Below are 18,001 nucleotides of genomic sequence, written 5' to 3' on the forward strand. Positions count from 1 at the left end.
TGTTTTGAAAGCAGAAGGGTTTTAGCTGGTGTAGAGAATTCCTGGACATCAAGTGTAAAAAAAGTATTTTATCTTAAATATGGCTTAGCTTGGGTTAGTGTGAAGTGAAGTCCCTATTTCTGTGGAGTGGACATGTTATTTGTTATTGGCCATGCATAAAGGTTAAGGGCAAAGGTTACACTTATTAACGCACTGTCCTTTGATTTTATTTCATAAGGCTATTTTAATGAATTACTTTATTTCCTGTACCAAGCATTTTGTAGTTGTCATATTCTTTTCCTCCATTATCTAGTTTTAGTTATCCAGATCAGTTGTGTCTTTCCTCATCATCTAGAATTTTGTTTTGTTTTGAGGTGAAATGTTTTTTCATGTTTTTTCTCACCTGCACATATTTGTAATATTTTTCTTTGTATTAGTTTTCTTTTCTTTTTCTCTACTTTGTGTGTTTTAACATTGTGTTTTATCACCGCATTCTATCAAATGAACTAAACTAAAATGACCAAACTGGGTCTATTGTATGTCTAAGAGTATGACTCCATAATCTGGCCAATAAGATGTAAATACATGCATAGCCTATTTCCTCCTTATCACATTTCAGAGAGCGTGAGAGTGAGATTCATACATTATAGGCTCTGAGCCTATCAGACTGTACAGATTGAAATAGAATATATCTAGCATTTTCCAGGGGAGAGTTTCTTTGGTGATGAATTGCTTTTAGCAACAAATACAAATGTCCTTAGAATATTGCATCGTTCCAGAGTGGGTTGATAAAATACCCGCCAGCCAGCGAGGCCACACGGCAGTGCGGTCTGCAGAGCAGCAGCAACATTAACTCGCTTTGCATTCCCCTCGCGGCTTCTCTCTATCGGCCGCTGACAGTACCAGCGGCTGTAAGTCTGCCAGCCGAGCTCTGTGGAAGGAGCTCCCTGGCACTGCAGCCCCACTGGGACACACTGAGCCTCTCCTTCGCCCTGTCAATGGGCCTCTGTGTGGAGAGTCACGGGCTCCTAAACCAGCACCATGACAATACTGCAGTTCACAAAGCAGCCAGCAGTGCTCTCTCTCTGTCTCTGTCTCTCTCTCTTCCCTGTTTCTCTTTCTTCTCTCTCTCTTACCCTCTCTCTCATTCTACAGGATGTGAAGTCAGTCATTAACAAGGGCTGAATCACTTGATGTTTTTTGATCTTTTGATCGTTTCTTTGCTTGGGCGTCGATAGTTCTTATATCCAGCAGTCCTTTTAGATGTGAAGGCCTGTTGGATTCTAGATAAATGGGACACAAGTTGCAAGTGATGCTTCTTTCTAGTGGTGTTTGCAGCGAAGCTAGTGACGTTAACCCGACACATGAAAAGAAGCCACAGTGGTGGCGGCAGCAGCGCATTTTCATGTTATATTTAGTATCACTTTTGTTGTCTTTTGGTACACGCTGTAATTTCCATGTGAATGTTCATAAACACACAGAGATGCGTGCGTGTTCTCTGCCCTCCTGCCCGGAGCTTTAATGTGCATTAGTGAAGAGAAAAGCTGGTATTTATAACCACTCAATAACGCTCCTGTGTCCAAGGTTAAACGGATGGCTAATATCTGCTTCCGTTCTTAGATGGACTGCATTGATCAGCCTTCCATTATATGTGCAGATTTGGCCGTGTTCAGTCAATCGCAGCTCAATAAGAAGCCTACACTTTGGATGGTGCTGCTTAGGGTTGTTTGTGGGGATTCACAATACACAAGCCAGTGTTGTTCAATAATCTTCCTGTAAACGCTTCCCAGATAGCTCTAGTTACATAAGGCTTGGGTGATCTGCACTAGTTGGACTGATGATTTCTTAGGAAACCATTGCAAGCTATTCGACAGTACCCAGTAGTGTTTTAACTGAGTTTTATACTGTATGTGAGCGTGTGTGAGTGTGCTGTGTAGGTGTTGTGTAGGTGTTTATGTGTGTATGTGTATGCGTGTGTGTTTTTGCGTGTGTCACCTGTCCAAGACTGGTCTAACACTGCTTGAATCTGTGCCAGCTACAGACTGGGCAGGCATCCAGCCAGAGAATTAGGCCCATCTTATCCCCTCTAATAACTCCTTAAGATGTGACTGTAGGATCTAGGTCCACCTCGCCTCACCTGCTTCTCCTTCCGGCCCTTCCCTTCTGTACTGTCGCACAGTCAACGCGTGCGCACAAACACATATACACACACACACACACACACACCTGGAGCCATGCCTACTAGACTGGTCCTCGGCCATATGCCCTGCGGTGTAGCATGCTCATCGGCTCAGACAGCCAGTACGCTCTGCGTGGTGCTGGAGTTTGATCCGTGAATTTGTTGGAGCTGCAGACCATCAGAGGGAGACGGATACACAGGCTAATCTTTCTGGGATCTGTAGCAATGCAGGACAGATGGATTATCACTGTGTTGCATTCGCTCAGTAATCCTCCATATAGGTACTGTGGAATCAACAATAAGATCTACTGCATAGATTACACAGAGTCTCAGCATTGTAGTTAGGAAGATAGTGTTGTCCATATTTGTGTTGTGTGTCACTGATGCTGTAGAAGGCCTGCATCAAAAATAGTGTTGAAACTAAGTGCTGTGGCTGTCATATAAACAGAGTATAAACAGAGTGTAATGGTGGTAACAGCGTTAACGTCATTCTTGCAGATGAGAACATTCTCTGATGTAAACCAGACCTGGTATCCTTAGTGTTTGTTTTGGCCTGCTTGGAGTACCAGATGGGTGGGGTTTACTGCATCAGGACTATTCAGATAGCTGTCTGCCACGTTGTCATTCATAGAAAAGTTACTAAACTAACTAACTTGACTTTAAAATACTTTTTTGTGATCATCTAAACTCTCTGGCACTCATCATTGCATCATCCTATATGCGGCCCACCCATGTGCTACTCCATGAAAGTTAAAACAAATACTAAAATTATTTGTAGTTACTGTTTGACCCAGATTTGATGTAAACAGAGTGTAATGATAATTAAAGTGTTAACCTTTCCCTTGCAAATGAGAAGAACAATATTTGGTTTAAAGAGAACGTGATGGTGGTTACAATGTTAAATTCTCTCTTGCAGACAGGGCAGGAAAAATTGCAAATTTGTCCTCTGGCAACAGTGGCTGATGGGTTCCAGATGTATTTTACCAGCCAAATATGACTTTTAGGAAAGAATAGATGTTTGAATGATGGCTGGTTACCTGCCAAAGTGGCTGCTGTTCCCACCGTGTTTGCAGATGAGAACATTTGCTGTAAAGAGTGTGATGATGATATTTACAATGTCACCTTGTCTCTTGCAGATGATAACAATGTCCGATGAGACAGAACAGAGAATGTGTGATGAGGACTTCGGTTCGGACGAGGAGGGGGAGGAGGCAGACGTGGAGTCTTACCTGGAGGACAACAGCAGCGAGCTCATGGACAGACTGAGAGAGCTGGAGGTGAGTAAACAAGAGACACTGCATCACAAGCTACATTTGAATTAAAATGCTAATGAACAATTCAGTGAATTAAATAGTAGGTAATTGAGTGTGTCCCAGTGGGTAAGACACATAGTACTGCCATTATGGACTCAAGTCTGGCTCGTGGCATTTCTCCCATCTCCTCTCTCCCATCTTCTGCTTCACTTCCACAGTAAACAAGCATAAAAATAAAAATAAAAATAAAAATAGTGAAGTAATCTTTTTAAGTAGTATCTAGTATTTTCAGCTGCAGTTTCTATTTTACTCTTCTTTTATTTTTGAGCATTATGTTGTATTGATATTTTACCTTTTCCTCACAGGCAGAGAATTCTGCTCTGATGTTGGCAAATGAGAGTCAGAGAGAGGCTTATGAAAGATGCCTGGATGAGGTGAGTTCTTACTGCCCAGTATCAGCTATGTCTTGAAAGAAAGTCTAATGCATGTTACACAAACAAATGTATAAATTAATCTGTTCATTTGTCAGTTAATTTAGAAATTGATGTTATAATAATTGGCTAATAACCCATAAGTCACTCTGGACGCATCAACAAAATGTCTTAAATGTAAAATGTAAATGTTATCTTTTCTTTACTGTCTTGTTATTAGGTGGCCAACCATGTCGTCCAAGCCCTGCTAAACCAAAAGGTAACATAACATAAAACTGCATTTGTGGATCTGTTTTTGGATTTCCTTTAACTTGAGCAGTAAGGATATGGATGTTATACCTGCTTTGTGTGTTAATGAACAGGATCTCAGAGAGGAGTGCATCAAGCTGAAGATGTTGGTGTTTGACCTGGAGAGACAGAACCGGGCGCTTTGTGAGCTTTTCCAGCAGAAACTGCCCAATCACCCCACTGCTCACTACCAGGTAAATGAACACACCCTCCTTTATGATAATTCATAATGCATTTATTATATAGGCCACAACTCTGGTTCTCAAGACCCAATAGAGCTGCAGATTTCTACTTCACTTCAGCCTCATTCTTTCAAACACTGCTGTGCTTGTAATGGATCTCAGTGGTTCACCTCTGCTCTATATTGTTCCAACAGACACCAGGACAATGTTGCTTTTAGTTGTGTGTGTATACAATAGCCTACAGTGTATACAATGTCATCAAAATTGCTTCATGAATCTCCTGTTACAGGTCCAGCCGGGACCCCTCCCAGACTACAATGCACAGCTGCACAATGACTCTGCCAAGCAGGTGGAGCCTGCACAGACTGAAGCACAAGCCAAGGTGATTATTACACAGCCCACGCAGCAAAACTTTACCAAACATAAAGTGAAGAGTGAAACAAGGGGATTATGTCATAGGCTCTGAATGTGAGATCAGGCACGCCACCTGTGTGTGACGTAATAACTGGTGATGCTCTGACATTTGCTCCTTTTTCCACTATTGTGCTTGAAAGACCTCCATTGCTAATCTTCCTTGCACTCATTTCCTTTACGCATGCATGCAAAGGTCTTGGCTTTTGATGAATTATGTTGCTTGACTCACATTGAACTGCCAGCAGTGAATGGTATGCTGATAGAGATCTCTTTCTATCCAAAGGGAAATGGCTACCGCACACAACATGCCTCCCCAGGCCCTCGCGGCCCAGCCGCCTCCATGGAGGCTCTGTCTCCCTTCTTCAAGAAGAAAGCACACATCCTGGAGGTCCTTCGCAAGATGGAGGAGACAGACCCTCTGAAGTTCCACCCCTCCACCACTAGCCTCTCCTTCTGTGACTACAGCCAGGTGCTCATGTCTACAGAGGCTGTTCTGGCCACTGCGGACCCCCTTCCATTACAGTGCAAACCCCACCACACACACTGCCGCTGCTCCTGCTCTGACACTGACACACACCAGCATGTCAACGGTGAAGGGGCAGTGAAGTGTGAGGGAGGGAACACCTGCTGTTTACACTGCAAGAGGAGCCCAGACAGTCCTCCCAAGCCATGCAACCATGTCTGTAGTCCTCCAAAAGCCAACTCAGCCACCCAGAGCCATGTTGTTCCCGCAGCTGCTATGAGCGAATGTCACAGTAAGAGCACAACGGTGGAGTCCGTTCCCCCGTCAAAACAAAGCATCAAGAATGACAACCACCAGCAAACAGCAGGCGCCGCCCCCCACTCATCAATCACGGAAACAGCCAATCACACAGAGGTGATGGGAGTGGAGCAGGAGCAGGAATCCGCAGAGAGCTGTCCAAAAGCTAGTGCCTCTGAAGAGCTCACTGGTTTCTATCCCACCTCCCACCTGCCCGTCCCCATGAAGGAGAGCACTCAGGACGCCCAGTGTGACGTGGAAACGAGAGACGCTGTTCACAATGGGTTGATGCTCTCCTCCATCAACAACTCCATGTGTAACGACCCCTCGGCTGTCCCAGAGAAAGACAACACAGACGCAGAGGCTTCCTCTGTGAGAGCCAGTGCCTCCCTCAGCCCCAGCTCCTCCTGCCTCAGCGATGTCAGAGCCGCTGCCATCAACTCCCCGTCCAAGTTGCTCAAGTTCCTGAAGATCCCCACAATAGGGGAGAAGGCTCAGGCTTCGACTAGTCCCGTCCGTTTAAGTCCCCAGCTCACCCGCAACTCTAGGATCCCCTGTCGCACCAACAACTACGAGGTGTACCATTCTCCTGTTCCCACACGCAGAGCCACCACCACAGAGAGATGCAGGCAGCCCCCTCCTCCACCCTCCAGGTCTGAGTCCTACCCAGCCACACACTCGGCCCCAACCTCCCCACCCCAGCCCGAAGACGCCTGCTCCCCCCCAGCTAAGGAAATAAGCTACAGCAGCCTCTCGGCACCTAAAGCCAGTGCCGGCCCTAAGCTAGGCCCGGCCACTTCCTCCTCCACCTCCTCCTCCTCACCCAAAGTATCTCAGAGGGTCCCTCACTATGAAAATGTCTCTGATATGTCCACCAACTCCCGAGAAGAGGAACCACCCCAGGGTCTTGAGAAAAGAACCACGCTCCCTTCTCAAACAAAGGTGAGCGGTGGTGAGAGGAAGCTAGTGAAGTCACTACCGGAGAGCGTCCTCAACCCCCCGCCTCAACAGTCATCCTCCTCCACCTCAGAATCCACATCAGATGAGGAAGAAGAAACAGAGAGCCCAGTCTGGGTTAACCACCACAGCCTGCCCAGCTCGTCTGCCCTCAGCAAAGTTCAGGGCAGAGTTAACTACTCACGAACCAGAGACAAACAGGAGACAGATACAAGGGAGACCACCATGCAGAGCTCTGAGGTCACCCAGCCTCCACCTCCACCTCCAGCTAAGAGGAACGATCCCTCATCAATCCCCAAGAGGCCTGGGACAGGGCCAGGGAGGTCCCCGGCTGATTCCAGTCACCACGCCTTCAAAGACAGGCTGGCTGCACTGGGCAAGCTAAGGAGCTCCGAGGATTTACAAGTCAGTGTGAGGCCAGTCGACACAGCAAATACAGAGAGCAATGCCGCCTATAACAATGAAAGGAGTAAGACAGCGGAGAGACCCATTGAGCACCATAAAGAGGAGCAGAGACATTCAAAATATACAGACTCTTTGGATGGTAAACCTAAAGCTGGTAGTGGTGGTTTGAAGTATCCTGGGCCATCTCAGTTGTATGAACCAGGGGTGAAATCTCTGCCCACCGGTCCAGCAGTGGTCAAACCAGAACTGTGTGTGACTAAGACAGAGAGCCCCAAAAGTAAAATCGGTCTGCCATCTCCCAACACGGATGCTCCCCAGGTACTACGCAACAACATGAAGTGTCCTGGCTCCTTGAATCTGGCCTACAACGCTAAACCTGGCCTCAGCCCTCACAGCAGCAACAGCCCCAACAAAATACCCCCTAAGTCGCCCTCCAAACCTTGCCAGGGCCCCTCCGTCCACAGAGGGGGGAAACCAGGAGAGGCCCCGCGCTACTCCTCCAAATCCGAGGAGAGGTCCAAGATCGGCGGAAAAGGGAAAAAGAACCCAATGTACGGAGACAGCCTGCCCCCTCCTCCTCCAAGACCTCCATCCGACATCCAGGAGGAGAAGCCGTCGCACCCGGGCCCAAGCCCACAGTCGGCCATCGAGCAGAAGGTGATGAAGGGCATCGAGGAGAACATGCTGAAGCTTCAGGAGCAGGACAGAGGAGGGCAGGGCGCCGAGGTCAAGCAGAAAGCCTCCAACGGCATCGCGAGCTGGTTCGGCCTGAAGAAGAGCAAGCTGCCGGCGCTGAGCCGCAAGACCGACGGCACCAAGGTGAAGGATGAGAAGAGGGAGTGGAAGATCAACATCCCCTCTGTGGGGAAGGACTCCGTTAAGATGGCCACCAGGTGTAAGGAAGGGGTGGAGGGTCTGAACATCTCCACTCTGATGGAGAAGGCGGAGGGGCTGAGGAGAGCTCTGGAGGAGGAGAGGGCGTACGTGGAGAGGTCAGGCAGGGGTCATTCCTGTGAGGTGGTGATGGACCAGGCTCAGGGACAGCTGGCCGTCATGTACAGGGGAGCGCGCTCCGACAACTTCATGCAGCAGCTGCTAAACAGGTGAGGAGTGGAGGACAAGTGAATTCTGAGACTGATTTAAGATATAAATTGTAACTTTCATGTACAGTCTAATACTGTGTATCCACCACTATAGGTATTTTCTGAGATGAAAGTAGGGCTTAAAGGTCTTAGCTGGATGTTTGTGTGTGTCACTGCAGAGTGGATGGGAAGGACATGATCAGCATGCCCCAGCGCCGGCTCTCGTTCGACTGTAAGACCTCCAGGCCAGTGTTTAGTCAGCAGAGCGATCTCATCAGTCACACCACCAGCCGAGACGATATGGAGAAGGTACTCCTTTGGTTACACAGCCTTTCATTAGCTATTTGTTTATCTATCTCTGTAGTTCATGGATTGACAAATGATTTCACATCCACATTAATGATGAAACAAATAATTTGACAGACAAGAAGGCCAGTGAAAAAGATCATTCCCTTTGATCAGTAAAATAAGTTCTACACAGTAGGCTCACAACTTTCAAAAAAGCCAAAACTTATCATCTTATCATTTGGCAAACTATTTTCTCAAGTACCTATTTGAAGAGCAGAATTTGAGTTTATTCACTGTTCAATCTCATGCTTTGTTGTTCTCTTATGCAGGGATCAGACAGAATCAGCAACGTCACATCAGATGAGAACCTTGCAGATTCAGTTCACTCTCAACACTTTGCAGGTAAGAGGACTCTGCTGGGAATTTGTCTTTTCAGAGGAAACAAATAGCACACATTGACAGGGTTCATTTGCACTGTTACCTAGTGGAATCATAATTGCTGTGAGGACACTGAATTTCACTCTCCTCTCCTCTCCTCTCCTCTCCTTTCCTCCTCTCCTCTCCAGGTTCTGGTGCTTCCACCTACACCCTGGACAGCGGCATTGGTACTTTCCCCCTGCCTGACTGCAGCAGCGGTGCAGCAGGAAGGAGCCTGTCCAAGACGAGGGCCGGGGCGGAGCACCATGCGTCCGGCTCCCCGGGGAAGGCTGGGCGACGGGCCCGCACCTTGGACAGGGAGATGACTTCACAGGAGGAGTGTTACGCGCCGCACAGACAGCTGATTCCCACTATTCAGTATGGCTCCATGCTGGAGGGGAGGAGCTCAGCTGGCGTCATCCGTGAAGGTGCCAATAATCCCATCCTAAACTGTCATACCTACACTTAATACCCGTTTGAAGTGATCAAGTCATTCCAAACATTGTCAGTTAAAGTCTATTACCCCGACACAGCCTGCAAACTCTGTGCTGTGCTCAGTGATAAAGAAAAGCAGAGATTCTGCAGTTTCTAATTATAGCAAATATCCCATGCTAGCTAACAGGGAAATGTGGATAATGAGGGGTTTATGATGTCCTAATTTTCAATGGTGTGTATAGCTCATTATAGAGATACCATAGCACAAATAAATATATGCATGACATTGAGCAAGGACACAGATAAAGTTGTTTATTTCCTGTGAGGGAATATTTAAGGGAACGTTATCGTTAAAGGAATGAACCGTTTAATTACCCTTTCCTCCTTGAAGTAGGAATTAAGACCAGTGGTCATGGTTTAGCTCCTGATAGAAATAGATTCATGTTGGAGGCTGTTTACACACAGTGAATTTAGTACTGTGTGTTTTGCTGATAATCAAAAATGTAACTTTGTATGTTTGGTGAAAAATCCCCCGACCCATTTGTATTGAAGTGACAATACATGAACCATGTCTTGAATCAGTCCATTTGTACCATCTACAGACAAAGAGGCCCATGGACCGAACATGTTCTCCCCCCGCTCCAAGACATGGACCTTCCCCAACCTGAAGACCCCAGCAGGACCCACAGAGGTGTACCTGGCGGTGGAGGAAGAGGAGGAGGAGGCAGTGTCCTACGGATCACCGTTCAGAGGGGTGTGTTGAATATGGTTAATGACTGATTTTCAATTACATCCAAACGTGATTGATTTGAGATACAGTTTTACGAGGCTGTTTGGCCACATATTGTCCATAGCATTTGGGACAATGCTGGACAGCAGCATGCAAGAAGGAATTATCTAGGCCACCATCACCATTCTGGAAATACTTTGCAGTCAGTAGAAAAGCATTTGAAGTAGGGATACATTTTTAAATCTGCACACACATCTTACATAATGTAAAAACACAGCACCACATTCTCCCTTTAGAAATTAATTATTAACCACCAGACTATTAAAGATTCACAATTGGATGATTTCTGAAACCCGTGAATGTGTTACATAAAATGAAACTTGTGAGCTAAAACGTGCCCCACCCCTCTGCACCCGTCCAGAGCGTGAAGCCCAGTGGTCCCTCTTCCAGCCGCATGGTTGACCCAGGCAGCCTGCCCGTCCCGTCCCAGTCGGGGCTGAGCCGCAGGGGAAAGACTCGCACTCCCAGCGTCCCCGAGATGAGCCGGGAGGCCGGGCTGGAGCTGCTCAGGGAGCGGCCGGAGGAAGCCCTCTCCCCGAGCCGCCCTCAGGTCCTAGAGACCCCCGAGTCGCTCAGCGATTCTCTCTACGACAGTCTGTCGTCCTGCGGCAGCCAAGGATGATATGGCCAGGGACGGGGGGGGACGGGGGGCAGGAAGGACCGGAGAGGCAAACGCTCATCTAGTCTAGAGACTTTGACAACACACAATAAGCCCTAGCAATGTTTTTAACATGTCTCCTGATTGCTGGCTGTACTGTGATGCTGCTGACCCACCACCTTTGAGGAACATGGAAAAGAAACTGTGCTCTGTTGATGTCCGCAAGAACATTCTGGTGATGACACTTGTCTCATCATCTTTAACTCTGTTGCAACTGGAAAGACGGATTGATGGACTTCTCCTCAGGATTTCTAATAAACATGAAACCAAAAGCCACCCAAATAATATAGGTTGTTCACCTTCACTTTTTCACAATGAAATTGACTGTGGACACTTACGTTAAATTCATGTATACAGGACTACAAAAAAAAGCATGGCGAAGCTAAGGATTATCACAAATTGTCACTCCTGATATAAATTACTTGTTCAGCTGAATTTTGCCTCATTCCTGTCTTTTTTTCGCACCCTGGTAGAGGGTTCTTTATTATGTACTTCATGGAAGCGATGAAGCGCTGACCAGTCAAATAGCCGACATACTGTACCAATACATCCATTCTGTTCTTGCCATCAGTTCACAACATAATGTACTGAAAAATAGTATTTCCTTATTGAGCTCCTTAAAAAAAGAATGTTCATGTCTGTGATTCTTAATTGCGAAACTCATGCATCACAATTTTAATGTATAAACAATTTTATTGATCATGTTGAGATTATTTCTCTTTTGCGACCAGGAAAGGTTGCCAGAATATGTCTGTGTTTTAAATCATAATACGTTTAAAGGTAATATATACCAGCAATAATATCATAGAAAAGAGAAATGGCTACACTATTCAATGAATAAGTATTTCTATTATTTATTTATTTTAAGTGAAATGTACATCATTTGCGGTCATCTTTTTTTGTAATCTTTCTGTGAAAATTGCAGTCTCCTTGCTTAGTAGGTTATGTTCATATCTTGTATGTCAACATCTCTGTTGCGGTCTGTTCCCTAGCTAATAGAGGTATATGTACCTACTGCCGTTTTTTCAACTTTCTAATTAAAATGTTTTGATTTAGTTCTTGTGTCAGTTATAAAAGCACAGTATCTGGCTGCTAACTTTTCATTTACACACACATTTAATATCTAAGTGTAATTTCTGTATTTGCAGCAGAGCAGACAAGATCAGTTTGGTTGATCACGTTCAACAAATTTATTTGAGCAAATGTATCAAATTATTAGATTTTCAATAGTACATCAACAAAATAAGTTCTTCACAGTATACACTTTCAAAAAATTGTAAGGTTAACATCACATCATTTGGCAAACTAATTTCTAGAGTACAGCTATTTTAGACTTTTTTTGAAGACAAATTTACAATGGGAGCAATCTGAATAGCTTGCATGTCTTGGTTATCCAGGTTGAAAAAATGGACAGATGGCAATGACTCCCTCCTACACCAGCCAAAGTCCAACATCCTGACCACTGAGTGGCTTTAAGTCCGTCTGAATGAGTTAGTGAAGATCAACACATGGATCTGATTACCATTCATGGTTTGTGTCAGCGTTAAGTAGACTTCACCATTCTTGCTCTCAAAACGTTGGTCAACAACATAATTTTGTGGGAATAAATAATTACAAGGGAAATCTCTGAGAGGGGATGTGTTGCCGATATCATGGGACACCATATCTTGTGACACTCCACTGAAGAGATTTGAGGAAAACTGTATAAATAGGCAAATCAATGAATCAAATTACATAACTTAAAATAAAACAATGATCAGTCTCAGAAGCTCACATGACCTGCTAAAGGAGCCTATTATGTAATTATTTTATGGCACTAAATAACAATAATATGAAAACCTTAGTAACTGCTGCTCAGCTTCTAGGAGCCTTTATAGGGCAACGCTCCCCTCTATAGGCCAAGCATGATCACTGCAGCATTAATCTATTTTCCATTCACAGCCAAGATAGGACTAGCATTAGTTTACCATAAACTTACATTCAACCCTTATTGTAAGTTAAAAATCAAAGAAACTTCAATAATATAAGACCACATAGGAGTTAATTCAAGAAATGAAGACAGAAAGTGAAAGCACCGACAGCGTTGCGAATTGTGCCTTGTCTCACAGATTGTTTTTAATTTCAAATTAATCGAATGCTCCTCCTCTACTTCTTTTCCTTCTTCTTGTCCTGAAAAAGGGACAAATAATTACTTTCATAATGCAAGACCATCTTCTATTCCACAAAGGTTAAGTTAGACTATAACCCCCCCCCCCCAAAATCAAAAACTGACATCTTAACAGTCATTAAAATAATCAGTATGAAAGGCATTAACTTTCAAAAGATGAGGATTATGAAAAAAACACAGTACCTTCTCGTTCATGGCAAGGATGACCATCAGTTTCCTGAAGATGGTGACAAAATCAAGGAACAGGTCCACGCAGTGCCTTTAAAAAACAAGAATATATCAAAATCCTTATGAAATGAACTCTTGTGCCTTTTGAAAAAAAAATCATTCACCATCTATAAAATACAGAGCATCTAGGCTGTAAAAGTTATCGAATTGTCAACCAAAGACATAATTCTGTAACATCCATTAAAAAGTACCAAAATTTGTTGTCGGTCATATTTTTAATAATAGGTGTTCCACCCCAGACGGTAGATCTCACTTTGAATGAGCCTTGATATCTTCATTTCCCCCAATTTGCATGCTGTTTGGTTATCAGCAGGCGTGAGCGTGCAGATAAGGGCTCACGTGGAGCAGGTTCTGCCTCACACAATACAACTCCTCACCAGATATAGTCCTTGTCTCCGTTCTCTGCCTTCTCGATGATGAGCTGAGTGTCAAACAGGACGAACCCGCACATGATGACCAGCCCCAGGTACATGTGTGCCTGTTAGAATGGAACAGAGAACAGGAGAAACACAGAAAAAGCTGATTTACAAGGCGCGGTTCAACATGTCAGAACTGACTCCCACAGCTGATAAAAATTCCAGTGAGCAGTGGTGGAGCTCGGTTCAGCTACCTTGAACAGCATCACAGATCCAAAGAACATGTTCATCACAGACATCAGGAACAGGATGGAGAGACCAGACATCAGAGTGCCTGAGGAGAAAAATAAATTAACAAAAAAAAAAGGGGGGGGGGGGGTAGTCATAGGTTATACTATACTTTTCTGGGGGGGAAAAAGGTGAAATTCAACATATTGGAGTGAGACCTTGGTGTCAAATTGCTTATACAGTAACATCAGTATGAGTGACATAAATGGGATTCAATTGAAGTGTTTTGTGTTTGTGCTGTATTTTATAGAAGGCTTTGGAATAGAATAGAATAGAAAACTGTGTTACTGAATGTCTGTTATGGATCATGACATTAATAAAATGCCTGTACCTCCCAGGAAGAGGTAGCTCCTGCGCTTGGCATAGAGGGCGCTGAGAGTGAAGCAAATGAAAATCATGGAAGTTCCCAGGAAAGCCGTCACAATGATGCTGTGGAAAAAACAAAGAGATAACGCACCAAAAGTCAATTCAGGGTTGTGAATAATCACACACTGAGGACTAATTACATGTGTACTGACTTGTCAGATGGCTACCATTTGAGGGTTTCATAGTTTCATAGTGTGGAGTTCAGTCCTAATTCACCACTTTAATGTTACACTTTACCCCTTTTTCTGCTGAATTCTGTGCCAATTACACATCGCAAAGCTAGAATGACAGCTAAACTTACTAGGTTCTGAGGAAAATGATTAACAAATTTCATAAGGCTAAAAAGAGACGTTGCAAAAGGACACTTCCACAGCTGGGCCTAAAGTCCAAGGCTGTTGGTGATCAGCAAACATATGTAACTGACATGTGGAATTAAAGAAGATTTCACTCCCTTTTCCTCATGAGCTTTGTTTTTATTTTGTTTGATTTTCATTCAGTCAAATAGTAACTGCTCATGCGCAGATGTTGTTGGGACTAGGTAATCGTTCACATACCTCGGATTGATGGCAATGACAAAGTCCATCGCAGGGCCAAGGCCAACACCTGGAGAGGGAGGGAGGGAGGGAGGGAGGGGAACACTCTTTAGACTCTTATGGGATTTATATTTAACAAACCCTGGCAACGTTCACATGCTTATGCTCACCAACATTGTCTCAGTAGTCGCGATACCCAAGCACTCCCATTATGACCTGGTGCATGTAAATTTCTTATAGTAATAACCCACATAAGTTCTTTTACAGATTGGAAACCTTTGAGTATCGTACTTGGGATAAACCAATGATATCCAGGATAATGATGCAGGTACATATCTTATCTCATTTGCTGTTGGTTTGTATTCAATGCCAGCTTGCTCTCCATGGTAACATTCAAATATTACATACTATGTCTACTATATCTATATTATGTGTATTATGTACACAGAGATATTGGGATCGGGAAGAGGAAGATGCATATAAAAAGCTAATTCTGAGTCAGACCCTCACATAATACGAGGACTTATCCAGAATCCTGTGTGCAAAAAGGAGGTCAAATGTGGTTTAATCTGTTACAATGGCCTTAACTGCATCAGTTTACCTGTGAAGAAGGCAAATCCTGCGAGGATAGCCAGTCTCTTCTTCTCTGTCTCGGAGTTGTGTGGCGTCATGGCCAGCCAGAACATCATCCCCAGGGAGCCCAGCAGAGACAGCACGCCTCCCTGAGAACAAGTGCAGAGTGGAGTTAGGGCAGCACAATTATGGCTGACATCCTCAACCCAATTACTGTACTAAATATTGCAATCATGATTATGTGTCCAAATGTTGGGAGCAAAAAATATTTTATTCCACTTTCCTGCACCAGAAATCAAGGTAATGACCAGTTTCAACCTTGTTCCTTCAGTCCTACTACAATGGTGCAGTAGTTCTCACACTAGGAGGTAGAAGCTCTCTGAATCAACATATTACTGTGATCCTTATTCACATATTTACATAATGGATCTGTACTTTATCCCGGGGTGTTGGCAATGATTTCACTGTGCCTGCAGTGCCGGGGGGAAATATTCCCACTGTAGAGCAGTAAGAGGGCCAAATCAGAGCAGATTTACTGATTTCTTTTGAGCTGATCAGTTGGTCATATTACTTTGAGGAGCGGAAAAAACCAAAAGGAAAAGTTTGTACAGTTTTGTACTTGTTTGACGTCACTTGAGTTGTAAGCAAAATATTTCCAACATATGGTGATCCATTTTTGCTCTTAACACATACCCACATTCAGACTCTGACAAGGAATTTTCATCATCAGATACATACCTGCAAATGACAATAAGTCTCAAAACGATATTGATACAGGTAATTTAGTACATTAAGTGAACTTAATGCACTAAAGAGGTTAGATTTTCCTTGCAAAAGAAGTCAGCATTACAGAGTCTGATCACATTTAATAATTAATCTCCATTATAGTTTCCATGTTAGCAGTTTTTCAACCTGGAGACTGAATTTTCTGTTATGATAATTTAATAATAATTGTTGTTAATGTTACCTGAAAGAGGCGAGTGACAACATGGACATAGGAGCCAGCTGCAGCCACGAACATACACACTGCCAGGCTGGAGTAGACATTCTTCAAGTGCACCTGGGTGGAATGAGGGCTGGAAAAAACAAGAATACTATAAACACCTTTGAGGCCATGGAAACTGATGTTTAGTTGATAAAGTGTGTGACTAACATACTGCACATCACTACTGCTTGCGTACGTACATTTGGGAGAACTTGAAGAGAGCATCAAAGTTGATGTTGCGGTCAAACACGTTCATTTTGGAACCGGGGATTGAGATCTGTACAGATCTTTATTTGGACGTTACCTCCTGAAAAAAACATTATGTGAAAGTGATGGTATTATTGTCAGCGGCACTGTAATGTTCAGGATCGAAACTATGCTGCGACCACAGTCTACAAACACTTTTTCACACTTGTTAACAGTACTCATTAGTTAGCTTGCCAACAGGAGCAACCATTTCTTTGAGTAATGAATCTCTGCTAATGGATAACACATGAAGGTCAGAGATCAGATCAGACAGGAATAGAAGTGCGTAGTTTTAGATTAGGTTTTGTAACGTTACACAACAGGCTAAAATATCGTCAAGCGGTGAGTGCCTTCACTGGCACACCATCATGGTTAGCACGCTAACAGGCTTGCTCATAACCTACTTTATCAAGTAGCTACAATTACGATCGAAGTCAAGACTAATGCATTGAATTCATAATAAACATCTTTCTACAAATAGGTATGGATAATCGATGAACGTTTATATATCTGAAAGAGATTAGCGACAAACTGTGTCTGACGCATGATATCGACTGATAGCTAACGCTAGCTAATGTTGCTAGCTAGGACTAACTAACGACCAAGATGGCTAGCTAACATTTGCTAATCTGTCAACACAATTCGACGTTTCGTCCATTCGTCGACAGACGATACTGGTTTATAGCTAATAGAAATACAGCACACTGAGGCCATAATACACAAAATGCGGACATAACATACTCAGCACTCGCCTCTCCTCTCCTCCCAGATTTCGTTCAGACTCCCTTTCTCCTTCCTGCTTTACTCTTATTTTTTTGTTTTTAAAACAGTACATGTCAGTCAGCGCCCAGTAACATGGTGATGTCACCAAGGCAACGCCCATAAAATTGTAGTCCTAATCCAGTAGAACCTAAAAGCTAACGAGTCATCCAGTAGTATCGACTGATAGTGGAATCATAAATTGGATATTTTATAGTTTTAGTTGTTTTATCCAGTTCCATTACTGTTTAATGCAAGCAGGGACTCTGAGAAAGCATATAATCTAAATAGAAATAAACGGCACTTCCTGGTGTGTCACGGTAATCTCCCCGGTACACCTAAAATGGCTGCCATAGAAATGTCGATGTTATAGTATTATGCGCATTGTTTTATGAAGGCTTGCCCGGCCGGCCCGGCATCGTGTTTTGGAGACTACACCATGAGAAACTGAAAGGATTCGCTTGATAGTTAGTGGCCTCAAAGTTTGAGTTTCCTCACAGACGCCATGAAACGGAGACTCGGCTCGGTTCGTGATTGCTCCGATAAAATGGAAATAAATGCGGGGGCGATGCAAATTGATCCGTAGGAGTGCAAATGAGCGTGTTAAAATGTCAGTCACAATGTTCTGGCAGGGTGCAAGTGGAGCGAGGTGACTTGCATACCTTGTGTCGAGGCAGTTTGTTTAACAGCTCAGCAAGTCATTTTCACCTCATTTTCACTGTGGGCCCATATGGAAAAACTACATTTCACAGATAACGTTTCAGCATGTGCAAAAATACACCAAAATGTGCCTGCATATGAGATTCATTCAAAATATATTTTGAGTGGCCAAATAAATGTTGGATATACATGAAAATATGAATATGTTTAAAACTGCATAGGAGGAAATGTCTAATGGTCAAATTTTAGAATGAATGTCATCTATATGTAAAAGCAGGCTATATTTGTAGACTATATGTGAGGGTTTTTTATTATTATTATT

At 43.9% G+C, this 18,001-nt stretch overlaps 2 protein-coding genes across 5 annotated transcripts in view; one reads left to right on the forward strand and one right to left on the reverse strand.

Moving 5' to 3' along the window:
• Positions 1-12,271, forward strand: part of nckap5l (NCK-associated protein 5-like) — a 24,425-nt gene extending 12,154 nt beyond the window's left edge. For 2 of the 3 annotated variants that reach the window (XM_071512674.1, XM_071512615.1), the window contains 11 exons: positions 3,295-3,435; positions 3,777-3,845; positions 4,063-4,101; positions 4,205-4,324; positions 4,602-4,694; positions 5,010-7,951; positions 8,110-8,239; positions 8,548-8,620; positions 8,785-9,063; positions 9,673-9,824; positions 10,222-12,271. In XM_071512674.1, the coding sequence (XP_071368775.1) occupies positions 3,295-3,435; positions 3,777-3,845; positions 4,063-4,101; positions 4,205-4,324; positions 4,602-4,694; positions 5,010-7,951; positions 8,110-8,239; positions 8,548-8,620; positions 8,785-9,063; positions 9,673-9,824; positions 10,222-10,482 (4,299 nt within the window). In that variant the 3' untranslated portion in view covers positions 10,483-12,271. Of the gene's footprint in view, positions 1-3,291; positions 3,436-3,776; positions 3,846-4,062; positions 4,102-4,204; positions 4,325-4,601; positions 4,695-5,009; positions 7,952-8,109; positions 8,240-8,547; positions 8,621-8,784; positions 9,064-9,672; positions 9,825-10,221 lie in introns of those variants that run through there. The other variant, XM_071512702.1, reaches the window with a different exon arrangement.
• tegt (testis enhanced gene transcript (BAX inhibitor 1)) lies at positions 11,685-17,128 on the reverse strand. Of its 2 annotated transcripts, none has more exons than XM_071512781.1 (10): positions 17,002-17,128; positions 16,215-16,321; positions 15,997-16,105; positions 15,058-15,178; positions 14,478-14,526; positions 13,889-13,986; positions 13,524-13,603; positions 13,291-13,391; positions 12,869-12,944; positions 11,685-12,687 (listed from the first exon to the last, which is right to left on the reverse strand). In XM_071512781.1, the coding sequence occupies exons 2-10, from the start codon at positions 16,268-16,270 to the stop codon at positions 12,664-12,666; spliced, it is 714 nt and encodes a 237-aa protein (XP_071368882.1). In that variant the 5' UTR covers positions 16,271-16,321; positions 17,002-17,128; the 3' UTR covers positions 11,685-12,663. The 2 variants fall into 2 exon arrangements, with proteins under 2 accessions (XP_071368882.1, XP_071368958.1); XM_071512857.1 differs by having other exon boundaries at positions 17,013-17,127.
• Positions 17,129-18,001: the final 873 nt, after the last annotated feature.

The sequence above is a fragment of the Centroberyx affinis genome, unplaced genomic scaffold (assembly GCF_046629955.1).
Source record: "Centroberyx affinis isolate AG114_WGS23_722 - 3 ecotype Tasmania unplaced genomic scaffold, CSIRO-AGI_Caff_v1 ptg000024l_1, whole genome shotgun sequence".
Lineage (NCBI taxonomy): Eukaryota > Metazoa > Chordata > Actinopteri > Beryciformes > Berycidae > Centroberyx > Centroberyx affinis.